General features: G+C 47.3%; 1 protein-coding gene across 1 annotated transcript in view; it reads left to right on the plus strand.

Annotated features, from left to right (window-relative positions):
- Positions 1-12,352, plus strand: part of USP10 (ubiquitin specific peptidase 10) — an 82,662-nt gene extending 70,310 nt beyond the window's left edge. The window contains exons 11-14 of the mRNA XM_055299752.2: positions 243-408; positions 4,583-4,727; positions 7,186-7,251; positions 11,330-12,352. Of these exons, the coding sequence (XP_055155727.1) occupies positions 243-408; positions 4,583-4,727; positions 7,186-7,251; positions 11,330-11,517 (565 nt within the window). The 3' untranslated portion in view covers positions 11,518-12,352. The remainder of the gene's footprint in view (positions 1-242; positions 409-4,582; positions 4,728-7,185; positions 7,252-11,329) is intronic.
- Positions 12,353-13,080: the final 728 nt, after the last annotated feature.

Below are 13,080 nucleotides of genomic sequence, written 5' to 3' on the forward strand. Positions count from 1 at the left end.
TCTTCCAGAGCACTGGCGCTGGGAACATTTATCAACTGGTAGATTTAGTTGTTAGAAATACTAAGGAGGTGCTATTCAGCAGAATTATTTTTAAATTCAGTGTATTTTTGGCTTTTCTATGTGGTCTTTTGAAAGTGATATTGAATAATCTTATTTTCAGTGTTTATTCCTCTTGGTTAATCTTAAGGGAAAGTGGCAAGGAGTGGTCTCTTAATTTTTTTGTTTTTGCTTTCAATTCTTAGGTCTGTGGTTTACCAGCAGAGTTCAAAAGAATCTGCCACTTTGCAGCCATTTTTCACGTTGCAGTTGGATATCCAGTCTGACAAGATACGCACAGTCCAGGATGCACTGGAGAGCTTGGTGGCAAGAGAATCTGTCCAAGGTTATACCACAAAAACCAAACAAGAGGTATGTTCACACTTGATTTTGAACCTTTCTACTGAGGTGCTCTGGTTTGGTGGAAAGAACATGGAATTAGGAATGAGGGGAAGTGGATTTGAGTTATGCCTCTTAAATCAGTCGCTTAACCATTCTGTACTGAAAGTTTTTATGCTTTTACAATGAAATGGTTGAAACGTGATCCCAAGGGCCTCTTTTAGCTCTAAATCATATTACACAAGGTAATAATCTGCTTTTGGATTGTTTATCTTGAGCTACATTTAATTTTCTGGCAATCTAATGATGATATCACAACATCAATACTACCTCTGACAGAGGCCAAATGGCTTATTTATGTTCATGATACCGTAGGGTACAACTTTCATTAGATTAGTTAGAATGTCAGAGATATTCTAGACACATCTGTTTTGCATTGGATTGTAGATCTTCCAGGTCATTGTAAATGTAATATAGTCGTTGTTCTGATGCTTGTTACTCTTTGATTTGATCTGGAAAGGATAAGATCCTTGAGTCTTTCAGTCTTCATGAATTTAAGAGTATCAGATTTATAGCTTGGTGGAGTCCTTGTCAACTCAGTCGGGCGAGACCGATAGCATTCTGCCCTGTGAGAGCTGATTAGTTCCTGGCTGTCCAGATGTGCCAGCTTATGGCTATTTTCTACTCTGCAGCAGACAGTGTCTTCTCTGTTATATATCTTAGGTTGTGGCAGTGAATTCATAAAAATGCAATGGGGAGATGAATGCAGGCTGGTAATTATGGACAGTCCATAGCATTCCTGCAAAGCGATATTTGAATAATGGGCAGTGGATGGCAGCTACATGGTAAAATAAGGGCCCCAACGTAGAAGACCTGTCATCACATTGCATGACTGGGATGGGTCTGTCCTTGGCTTATCTCGTGTGCTCTGAGTCAAAAAGAGCAAAGTAGGACATAGGGACCCTTAGCACCTTGGGGGTGTCCTGCTGTGGACTGGTCCACCCAGGCTCTGGAGGGATCTGTAGAAGTTATGCCTAATCTTCTACCGTATTTGCAGACTTGCATCTCATGGGTGATTTTGTTTAAAAAATAGAAGCAGTAGGAGTCAGAGGCAGAAACTTGGTAGTTAACTTCAGTGAATGAGCTAAGAAGAGTCTGGCGGTGGACCTCGTGGAAGAGAGAGAGGGAAAAAGTGATACTTGTGTTGGGGAGGTTGGTTGGGTGGTTCAGTTGTGCGTTGGCTGTGGGTGACTGTCGGCTTGGCTCACTTCTGTGGCAGCCGCAACTCCAGAGATGGCACCCTGGCCCTGGCTGCCGTTCCGGTCTGCTTATGCTGTTTCTTGAGCCAGCTATGGGAGTCTTTGGCCACCCATGCTGTTGGGGAGGTGGTCAGCCTTTCCATGGGCTGCCTAGGGAAGACCCTTTTGTGTTGTGTCTGTTTTTCTCTTTTGCTTCTGCCGCAATTACAGTTTGACTTTGCTGGGGTGGGCTGGTAGGGGTGGTGGTGTGGGGGCAGGGATTGAGGCGCAGGTAGTTGTCAGCCTGTTGTTAGACACTAGTGAAGAAAGAATGGTTTATCCTAAATAGCAGGTTTGGATGAAGGCTTCCAGAAAGAAGGTGGGTCAGGTGTGGTGGCTCACGCCCATAGTTGCTGGCACTTTGGGAGGCTGAGGCAGGAGGATTGCCCGAGCCCAACAGTTGGAGGCTGCAGTGAGCTATGATCGCGCCACTGCACTCCAGCCTGTGCGATAGTGAAATCCTGTCTCTAAAACATAAAAAGAAATAAAAATAAAGGAAGCTGGCATTTTGGTGGACTCCTGAAGATAAGAATGCTGCTAGCTATTCTGGCTGCACGGTTGTTGTAGTATGTTATCAGATGAGATCAGGACCACTTTGAACAGCAGATGTTTGAGGAGGGTTTTGGATAACCTGTATGGAAGTATCTATAAGGAGCAGATTACATATTTTCTTGAATGTGATTTTTTTTTTAAGTTTTTAAAATGCCACCTTTAACTTTATTATGTTTTAGATGAGAAGTGTTTTTCTGTGGGAACATGTGAAGGTTTTGGGGAAAACAGGATTATATGAAATATTTGCTATATAGAAAATGTCTGCCTTTTTTTAGTGGTTAGAAATTAAGCCTCAGATGGCTGGGCGCAGTGGCTCACACCTGTAATCTCAGCATTTTGGGAGGCTGAGGCGGGTGGATCACGAGGTCAGGAGGTCGAGACCATCCTGGCTAACACGGTGAAACGCCGTCTCTACTAAAAATACAAGAAGTTAGCCGGGCATGGTGGCAGGCGCCTGTAATCCCAGCTACTCAGGAGGCTGAGGCAGGAGAATGGCATGAACCTGGGAGGCGGAGCTTGCAGTGAGCCGAGATAGCACCACTGCAGTCCCGCCTGGGCAACAGAGCGAGACTCCATCTCAAAAAAAAAAAAAAAAAAATTCTCCAGTGGCTCATTCCTGTAATTCTAGCATTTTGGGAGGCTGAGGCAGGCAGATCACGAAGTCAAGAGATGGAGACCATCCTGGCCAACATGTTGAAACCCCATCTCTACTAAAAATACAAAAATTAACTGGGCATGGTGGTGTGCACGTGTAGTCCCAGCCTCTCAGGAGGCTGAATCACTTGAACCCGGGAGGTGGAGGATTGCAGTGTGCTGAGATAGCACCGCTGCCCTCCAGCCGGGGTGACAGAGCGAGACTGTCTCAAAAAAAAAAAAAAAAAAAGTATTATCCAAATGAATACGGGAAGCATCAAAGAGTTTATAAGTATAGAGAATGATAAAGGGATTAACTATTATTTGTAAAGATGCGTCTTAGTAACAAAAAACCTGGCTTTATTTAAAAGCAGCATTCATTAGACCTGTGAAAGTACTTCAGGAACAGATTAAATTGATAAAACTCATGATTAGAATAAATAGCTTTAAAGGTTATTTAAAACATCTAATTGGCCTGGAATCCCAGCACTTTGGGAGACTGAGGTGAGCACGTTGCTTAAGTGTAGGAGTTCAAGACCAGCTGGGCTCATGGCTGTAGTCCCAGCTACTTGGGAATCTGAGGTGGGAAAATCACCTGACCCCAGGAAGTCAAGGCTGCAGTGAGTCATCATGCCACTGCACTCCAGCATGGGCAACCAGAGTGAGATCCTGTCTTAAAAACAAGCAAACAAACAAACAAAAGACCATCTAATCATACTGGTATCGGTTTTATCAATACTATCAGAGTTATTTTAAAATGGGTCAATACTAGGCCTAGCGTGGTGGCCCACGCCTGTAATCTCAGCACTTTGGGAGGCAGAGGCAGGTGGATCACCTGAGGTCAGGAGTTCAAGACCAGCCTGGCCAATATGGTGAAACCCCTTCTTCACTAAAAATACAAAATTAGCCAGATGTGGTGGTGGGAGCCTATAATCCCAGCTACTCAGGAGGCTGAGGCAGGAGAATCGCTTGAACCCCGGAGACGGATGTTGCAGTGAGCTGAGATCGTACCACTGTACTCCAGCCTGGGCAACAGAGAATTCCCTCCACCCAAAAAAGGCCGGGGAGTCAGTACATAAATAAGGTGGTACTAAGTTAGCTTTTTAATTTTTATGCTAATTCGTCAGTAATGCCACAGAGTAAAGTTCTTAACTTGAAGTTTACAACTAGACTTCAGGGACCCAAGAGACTCTCTGCAGTTGTGCTTATAGGAATGTATGCATTTTTCTTCTTCTTTTTTCTTTTTGTCTGAGACAAGGTCTCGCCATGTTGCCCAGGCTGGAGTACAGTGGCGCGAACTCAGCTCACTGCAACCTCCACCTCCTGGGTTCAGGCGATTCTCTTGCCTCTGCCACCCAAGTAGCTGGGGTTACAGGCTCCCACCATCACGCCTGGCTAATTTTGTATTTTTAGTAGAGATAGGGGTTTCACCGTGTTGGCCAGGCTGGTCTCGAACTCCTGACCTCAGGTGATCCACCTGTCTCAGCCCCCCAAACTGCTGGGATTAATAGGCGTGAGCCAATGCACCTGGCCATGTGCATTTTCTTAAGAGGAGCATTGGTCGAATCTCAAGAGCTTCTGTGGGGCAGGAAAAGCCATGAAGCCCTGCCACAAGACTCTCGGGCCTCAGCTCTCAGAGGACGTCTTTGAGCAGAAGGTGGATGTGGTGTCAGCTCATGAAAGTAAGACAGGGACGGTGTGTCCTGGTGTGCTTTGTGTCTTAGGTTGAGATAAGTCGAAGAGTGACTCTGGAAAAACTCCCTCCTGTCCTCGTGCTGCACCTGAAACGATTCGTTTATGAGAAGACTGGTGGGTGCCAGAAGCTGATCAAAAATATTGAATATCCTGTGGACTTGGAAATTAGTAAAGGTAATGCATACATGAGGTCGGGCGTGTTTGTGATGATGCTCAGAAGCTCAACCCTGTAGCATTTCTTTATGTCAAGGGTGAGGACATTCTGTTGCTGGACTTGGACTTGTTTTAAGTTTCTTGACTTGTAATAGACCTTAATACTAAAATTCTCATGAAAATGGCCTGTTGAAAATAGAGGCAAAAATAACTAAACTCTATAATCTTACTAGATTAGAAAAATAGGAGCTTTTGTATATCAAAAAGAACATCACTTTTCTGTGAATATTTCAGGGATGAATGGTGCACAGTTTGCCTTCCACCGAGTGTTAACAGCTGTCTTGACTAGCCCAGTTAAGTGGTTTTTAGTGAAGTAAGAATGATTCCTCATAGGCAGTGAGAGTCCCTTCTAACGTCTGGTTGTGGTGGTGCACAAGTAAGACGTGTGGCACTTACCAGCCTCAAGTCTCTGTCAGGTCATGGGCTCAGCACTTTTTCGAAGCAATTTTAAAGAGCCCCAGGTTAAAGGCATCTTGCTAAAAGCACAGCTTCAAGAAGACTTCTCGAAAGCTTTAGAATTTGTGAAAACGTATAGTACAACACTGAGGCTTGATTGGGACTGTGATTAGCTAGAGAGGATTCTCAGAATATCGAGGTGTCTGGAAGCAGAAAAGAGGACACTGGACCTCACTCCTGGGTCTTGTGGAGGAACAAACCTGAACCGAGAGTCCTCTTCCTCTCCGTTCCCCGGCACAGCAACCCCACCTCACACCTCTTTCTGTATAGATGACCCAGGAACTGTGGGCATGGCTGGCTTCTAGCCGGCTCCCTGTCTACCCTAGGGGTGCCCCATACCTTCCCGTGAAGACTCAGACACTCTCTCCCAGACTTGCACGCAAGAGCTGTGCTTTCTGCTGACGGGCTTGGCTGCTGTGCCGGTTTAGTGTCCGTCGCTCCTCTCACATGTCCAGTTGCTTTATCACTCATCAGCAGATTGCTTTTTAATCCCATTTGAGGACCAGCAAGAGGAAGAAAGATGCCAGTGAGAATCATGTAACAGATCCTCCTCCCCATTTTATTCTGTCCATCGGGAAACCTAGAATGCCGGCTAAGTCAAAGAAGGCATCCTTGGCCTCTGCTCCTGCATCTTCACTCGCCTCCAGATCAGCTGTCTGAGCTGACTTGGATATTTTTCTACAGTGATTTTATTTTTATATCTTTTCTTGCTTGCTGTATTTTTATATCAACTGACGCCTCCAATATGTTATCAGAATATGACATAAATGGGGGCTGGGCACAGTGGCTCACGCCTGTAATCCCAGCACTTTGGGAGGCCAAGGCAGGCACATCACCTGAGGTCAGGAGTTCAAGACCAGCCTGACCAACGTGGTGAAACCCCAACTCTTCTAAAAACACAAAAATTAGCCTAGCAGGGTGGCGGGTACCTGTAATCCCAGCTACATGGGAGGCTGAGACAGGAGAATCACTTGAACTCAGGAAGCAGAGGTTGCTGAGATCATGCCACTGCACTCCAGCCTGGGCAGCAGAGCAAGACTCCATCTCAAAAAAAAAAATGACATAAATTGGGACAAGAGGACCTCACTTAGGTCAATAGATAGGAAGGAACCGCTGATGGCTGCCTCGAACAGCACACCATTGATGGACTCTTGTGTCCGTGTAAGTGGTACTTCTGCACGCAGTAAGAGCGGAGAGTTCCCGCCTTGTAGCAGCTGGTAGACCGGTTCCTGTTTGGAGAAATGTTACTGTTCTGTAACTGAAGTTTTTTTTTGTTTGTTTGTTTTTTTCGAGACGGAGTCTTGCTCTGTTACCCAGGCTGGAGTGCAGTGGCACGATCTTGGCTCACTGCACCCTCCGCCTCCCAGGTTCAAGTGATTCTCCTGTCTCAGCCTCCTGAGTAGCTGAGACTACAGACACGTGCCACCACACCCGGGTAATCTTTTGTATTTTTAGTAGAGACGGGGTTTCACCATGTTAGCCAGGATGGTCTCCAACTCCTGACCTCAGGTGATCCACCTGTCTCGGCCTCCCAAAGTGCTGGGATTACAGGCGTGAGCCACTGTGCCTGGCCTGTAATTGAAGTTTTATGATCTGACACATATGTAAAAATTCTTGGGTTTTTCACAACTGTTTTGTTTTTGTTTTTAAGTCAGCAGCTTTTTTCTTTTCCATTTTGTAGAGCACCTGTTTTTAAGGGGCCTCCCACAGGAGCATCACAACCTCGGCCGTTGGTCCTGTGTCTTTAGCGAGCTGTCTGTGCATTTTGTGTCCTATTACGTCACATGGCTCATTTTCCTCATGAGTCAATTTTTATGCAACTAAAGGGATAGAGTGTTGTTTTGTTCCTGGTCTGACAAGCGGTTTACTTGCTGGGGAGAATGCTGTTAGCCATTTTTTTGCTGCTGTTATTACTCTGAGCCTTTCTAAAAGTGCTTCAAGCCATTGATATTTTGTTTTCCAGAACTGCTTTCTCCAGGGGTTAAAAATAAGAATTTTAAATGCCACAGAACCTATCGGCTCTTTGCAGGTGAGTAAATTTGTACGACATTACTTCATTAAAACACTGATGAAAGGGATTACAGCTGGGCACAATTTTGCCAAAACACAACTTAGCATAGTGGCCAGCTGCTCTTAGGTATCCTTGTGGCCTTGTAAGTCAGGGAGTCATGTGAGAGTTTTACCTGAAACTCTGCGTAGATGACAGATTATCATCTTGGCCCTGAGGAGAGATATCAAAAGACCTTCCTCAAAGTGACCATTTCTGTCTCTGAGTCAGAGGAGGGAGTTTCAAGCTCCCAGGGTGGCTGTTTGAGAATGTGACCTCTCCCGGCTGTGCTTGTGGCACCTGTGGGTGACAGTGCTGTGGAGTTTCCACGACACCTGGTCACCTAGCCAGGTTGGGTGAGCGCACCCCCAGCCGGTGATCCTGTGTCGTCCTGCATAGGTATTGTTAGGGCTGCTTGAGAGGGTGGGCTCGATTACACAAGCTCCTCGGCTTCCAGGCCCCCGATCAGTCATGAGAAATCTCCCAAGAGGGCGAATGGCACCCCCTCTTCCCTCATGGGTGGGCCTTGAGACCTCTTCTGTCTCCTGGCTTAGGCTCCCTGCAGTATCAGTTTTTCTTCCACACCATCTTCCCTTTCCATTCTGCCTTCCCTTTTATCCTCCTCTCTCTTTTATAGCCTCATCTTTTATGCCTCTGAGTCTTTTCTTCTTTGGATTGTTGCTGTTTGCAGCACTTTGTTTGCTTCCCAGGCTGTTTTTATTACATGTTTCTAGCTTCTGTGTCTTCCCTCCTCTGGTGTGGCCTTTGGTGAGCCTGTTTGTATCGTAACATAACACTGCCATTTATTGACCTTCACGCATGTATTGAACCTCTTCCCAAGATATCCTTTCATTTCCTTACATGTGTCCCAGGAGATGGGAGGTGGGATCCCCATTTTATAAAAGAATAAACCAGAACTCAAGGAAGAAAACTCACCACTCTGGCCTGCAGTGGCAGAGCAGGGCTTCAAGCTCCTGTCCACCTCAGCTCACACCCAATGTTTTAGGAAGTTTGGCCAGTGGGTGAGGGCCCAGGGATGGGGGCCCAGGGGTGAGGGCCCAGGGGTGGGGGCCCAGGGGTGGGGGCCCAGGGGTGGTAGTCCAGGGGTGGGGGCCCAGGGGTGGTAGTCCAGGGGTGAGGGCCCAGGGGTGGGGGCCCAGGGGTGGTAGTCCAGGGGTGAGGGCCCAGGGGTGAGGGCCCAGGGGTGGGGGCGCAGGGATGAGGGCCCAGGGGTGAGGGCCCAGGGGTGGGGGCCCAGGGGTGGTAGTCCAGGGGTGAGGGCCCAGTGGGTGAGGGCCCAGTGGTGGGGGCGCAGGGGTGGTAGTCCAGGGATGAGGGCCCAGGGGTGGTAGTCCAGGGGTGAGGGCCCAGGGGTGGGGGCGCAGGGGTGGTAGTCCAGGGGTGAGGGCCCAGGGGTGGTAGTCCAGGGGTGAGGGCCCAGGGGTGGGGGCCCAGGGGTGGTAGTCCAGGGGTGAGGGCCCAGTGGGTGAGGCCCAGGGCCACACTGCGAGGTGCCAGGCTTCCCTGTCTTCCTCTCACTATTCATTGTTCCTTTTGACTGTCTTTTCTTTTCTCCCCTGATCACAATTCCTTCTCAACTTGCTGGGCCTCAGATGGGATGGCCATGGGCACCACACGCTTCTGGGTATCTCCAGCCCTATCCGTCCCCTGCCTGGAATGGAAGGTCTGAGTCATCAGACTCTGCAGCCAGCCAGTATCCTGCCTGGCTCCTTGGAGTGTGGCACCCAGGTCCCCGTGGGTGACCAGCAGTTTCTCTGCCTTCTCCCTGCACCACTTCCCCTGGGGGCTCTTGCAGGGGACATCACTGGGCAGGGGCAGGGGCTAGGGATTGCTTGTCTCCTGGTTAGGGCCCCAGTGTGAGCACACACACCCCTCCCCCACTCTGCAACTTGCCGTGCCCCAGGACCTGGGCCTGGGTTGCTCTCCCCTGCCCTCCTGAATCCTAACCCATTCTTTTTTGAGGTAGAGTTTCGCTCTGTTGCCCAGGCTGGAGTGCAGTGGCACAATCTCCATTCACTGCAACCTCCATCTCCCAGGTTCAAGTGATTCTTGTGCCTCAGCCTCCTGAGTAGCTGGGATTATAGGTGTGCACTACCACATCCGGCTGATTTTTGTATTTTGAATAGAGACGAGGTTTCGCCCTTTTGGCCAGGCTGGAAGCCTATTCTGATCTTGGAAATGAGGTCACTGGACTGGTTAGAATTACCTGTAGAATGAGCAAAGGAACACTTTTTAAGAACTGCTGTGATTGTGGAGCCTGGGAGAAGCAATCTCGCGCACGAGCTTTTCAGCCGGTTCTCAGAGCTCCTGTCAGGCGGGCTTGCAGGTGTGAGTGACACACCGCTCAGCCCGGGGTAGTTAACTGGGCTGCTGCTTATGAAACTAGAATGGTGACATGCAGTCCCCCTTGAAATTTTAGAATGGAGATGTCTTGTGGGAAAGACAAATTAGTAAAACCCCCAGGTCCTGCAAATTCTACTGATGGTCGCTTTGAAGCAAAACTCAGCCCAGTCAGTTAGGTCTGTGAGGTGAAGATCTAGGACAGAAGTCTCAAAGTGAACTTGGGATCCAGGGGACATGCTGCTGTCATGGGTGCTTCCTGCCCTTTCACAGATGGCTGTGACTTGTGCAGTATGGGATGAAGCTGTGCCCTTGGATTGGCTGTGTCCCTGGCTTCTGACATACGGGCCCCACAGGATTGCTGTCCCTATGCTGTTCAGTCTCCTCCGGGGTCCCTGCACAGAGGATTTCTTTGTGCAGAGCCCAGGAGTCTGACTGGTGGCCTCAGTCATAAGCACTGTCCTCTAGCCAGCCAAGGTCCCTGGCCTAGAGAGGACTGAGGCCTCCTGCTGTCATTTAGCCCCCACCACGTGACAACTGCGACTAGAACCTGGTGGTGTTTGGTCTTGTTTTAGTGCTGAAATTTCCTACCAGCCAAGTCTTGCACCTCTCCTGGTTCCTGTTCTTTTGTGCCACTGATGGTGGACACAGCTTAGCAGGCTGCCCTATCATTCCTCCTGGAATGCTGCCAGACTGCCGCCTTCCCGAGGCTGGTGTCTGCTGCTGGCCAGGCAGACCTCTGCGCCTCTGCTCCATAGAATTGGAGGATGTGTTCTGTGGCTGTGTTAATGTTTTCTTGACATCTTCTAACAGATTTTTTTTTTAGGCCTTTGTGACTAAGGCTTCTTGGTAATAGGATTTTTTTTTAAGTAAATAACGTGTGTGTGTGTATGTGTGTGTGTGTGTGTGTGTGTGTGTGTGTGTTTTGTTCTGTTAAAACATTATTATAGAAGAATGGGTAATTTTTTTAAAAGGCAAATGCGTAACTACCAGCACCATTTCCGCAGTGCCCCACCACAGCCCCACGCTCAAGCGACCGTGATGAGCAGTCCCAGTGTTCCTCCTGCCCTGTGGGCCCGCACCAGGAGATTGTGTCCCTTGTCGTTAGGATAGATGGGCCACAGAAGGCCTAAGGACCTTGTTTTCTCATTTAATATACCATAAGCATATTCCTGCATCACCATTCTTAATCTGTTCCATGAAAAAATAGTGTTATTTTAATATAATTTACTCATCAGTCATTTCTTCTAGTGGCCATTAAGGTTTTCCATTTTTTCACTGTTATAAATGACATAATCTCTGTCCAAGATTCAGATAATCTCTTCAGGACAGTCTAGAAGTAGAGTCAGCCACATCCAAGGGCATGAGCCAGGTCTCTAGGTTTGTACAGCTGATGGCTGTGTAGGAGTGTCTTTGTGAGGTGTGGGACGTTTTAAATATGTCGTTAATACACGTACATGCACACGTGTATCTATCTGACTTACCCTTACCTTGCAGTTATATAAAAGTTTTTATTATGGATCGCTTGCATGTTTGAGTTGAAATAGCATTGGTTTGTGTAATGACATCTCTCTGTCCCACCTACTTTGGAGAGGGGTTTTACACATAAGTTGCATCCCTGGAGGGAAGTCGGCGGAGACCTGTAATGACTCGTGTGCAGTGCTGTTCTCACTCTGCCGCCTGCTGGACTCTCTTCCAGTGGTCTACCATCATGGCAACAGTGCGACGGGCGGCCATTACACTACAGACGTCTTCCAGATCGGTCTGAATGGCTGGCTGCGCATCGATGACCAGACAGTCAAGGTGATCAACCAGTACCAGGTGGTGAAACCAACTGCTGAACGCACAGCCTACCTCCTGTATTACCGCCGAGTGGACCTGCTGTAAACCTTGTGTGCGCTGTGTGTGCACCCAGTGCCCGCTTCGTAGGACACCACCTCACACTCACTTCCCGCCTCTCTTTAGTGGCTCTTTAGAGAGAAACTCTCCCTTTGCAAAAATGGGCTAGAATGAAAAGGAGCTGCCTTGGGGTTCGTGCACAACATAGCTTCTGTTGACTCTAACTTCCAAATCAAAATCATTTGGTTGAAACAGACTGTTGCTTGATTTTAGAAAACACCCAAAAACCCATATTTCTGAAATAATGTTGATTCCTGAGATAAGAAAGTGGATTTGATCCCCAGTCTCACTGCTTAGTAGAATAAATCCTGCACCAGCAACAACACTTGTAAATTTGTGAAAATGAATTTTATCTTTCCTTAAAAAAGAAATTTTTTAATCCATCACACTTTTCTTCCCTACCCTTTAGTTTTTGATAAATGATAAAAATGAGCCAGTTATCAAAGAAGAACTAGTTCTTACTTCAAAAGAAAAATAAACATAAAAAATAAGTTGCTGGTTCCTAACAGGAAAAATTTTAATAATTGTGCTGAGAGAAACTGCTGACATACACATTGCAGATCAAACATTTGGAGTAAAATGTTAGTCTACGTAGATGGGTGATTGTAACTTTATTGCCATTAAAAGATTTCAAATTGCATTCATGCTTCTGTGTACACATAGTGAAAAATGGGCAAATAATGAAGATCTCTCCCTCAGTCTGCTCTGTTTAATTCTGCTGTCTGCTCTTCTCTAATGCTGCATCCCTAATTGTACACAGTTTAGTGAGATCTAGGAGTATAAAGTTGTCGCCCATCAATAAAAATCACAAAGTTGGTTTAAAGGTGTGCGTGTTTCTTTGAATGCAAATGCCTTTTCGGGTAACTGAAATTCATGGGGGCATGAGTTTGCCTCCGGAATTAAAATCTGCCCTTCGATCAGCTCGACATGTTTGTGGAAGCTGAACCACCACTCAGGTTATGCTTGTTTAGTATTTTCAAATGGATTAACTAGTGATTTGGGTAAATGAAATTTTTGAATCTTTGATTGGCAGAAAGGAGGAGGTTTTCTCCCCTTCCCTTCCTCATCCCTTGTTTCTATAGCCCAGTATTTTCAATATTACCAAAATAGTTGCTGTAGATCAAGGCTAAACGCTCTTCAATTGAGTGCTACTGGGGCGGCTTAGTGGTGCCTCTAGACGCCACCCTCAGTAGTGGGAAGGAAGCCTTCTGAGATGGAAGACATGGAGAGAGGGATGTCATGTGCAAGGGTGCCTGTGCCCCGGCTTCTGGCCCTGTGTGGATGATTGATTGTGGTGTCCTGAGATCTGCAGAGAAGGGGTTTTAATGTGGTCTGAGCCTTTCTCTCAAGTTCTTCCTCTTACCGTCTGGTATTTCTGATTGTAGCCTGGTGCCATCTGGGGTTCAGAGCTTCCTAAACTTACTGTACAAGTGTCCGTCTAACCTACTTGCCCTTTGTAATTCTCTTCTGATTTGCTCGGCTGAATTATAAGTCGTATTGAGAGGTGAAGCCAGCTGGACTTCCTGGGTCGAGTGGGGACTTGGAGAACTT

This window comes from Symphalangus syndactylus, chromosome 11 (genome assembly GCF_028878055.3).
Source record: "Symphalangus syndactylus isolate Jambi chromosome 11, NHGRI_mSymSyn1-v2.1_pri, whole genome shotgun sequence".
NCBI classification, from domain to species: Eukaryota; Metazoa; Chordata; class Mammalia; order Primates; family Hylobatidae; genus Symphalangus; species Symphalangus syndactylus.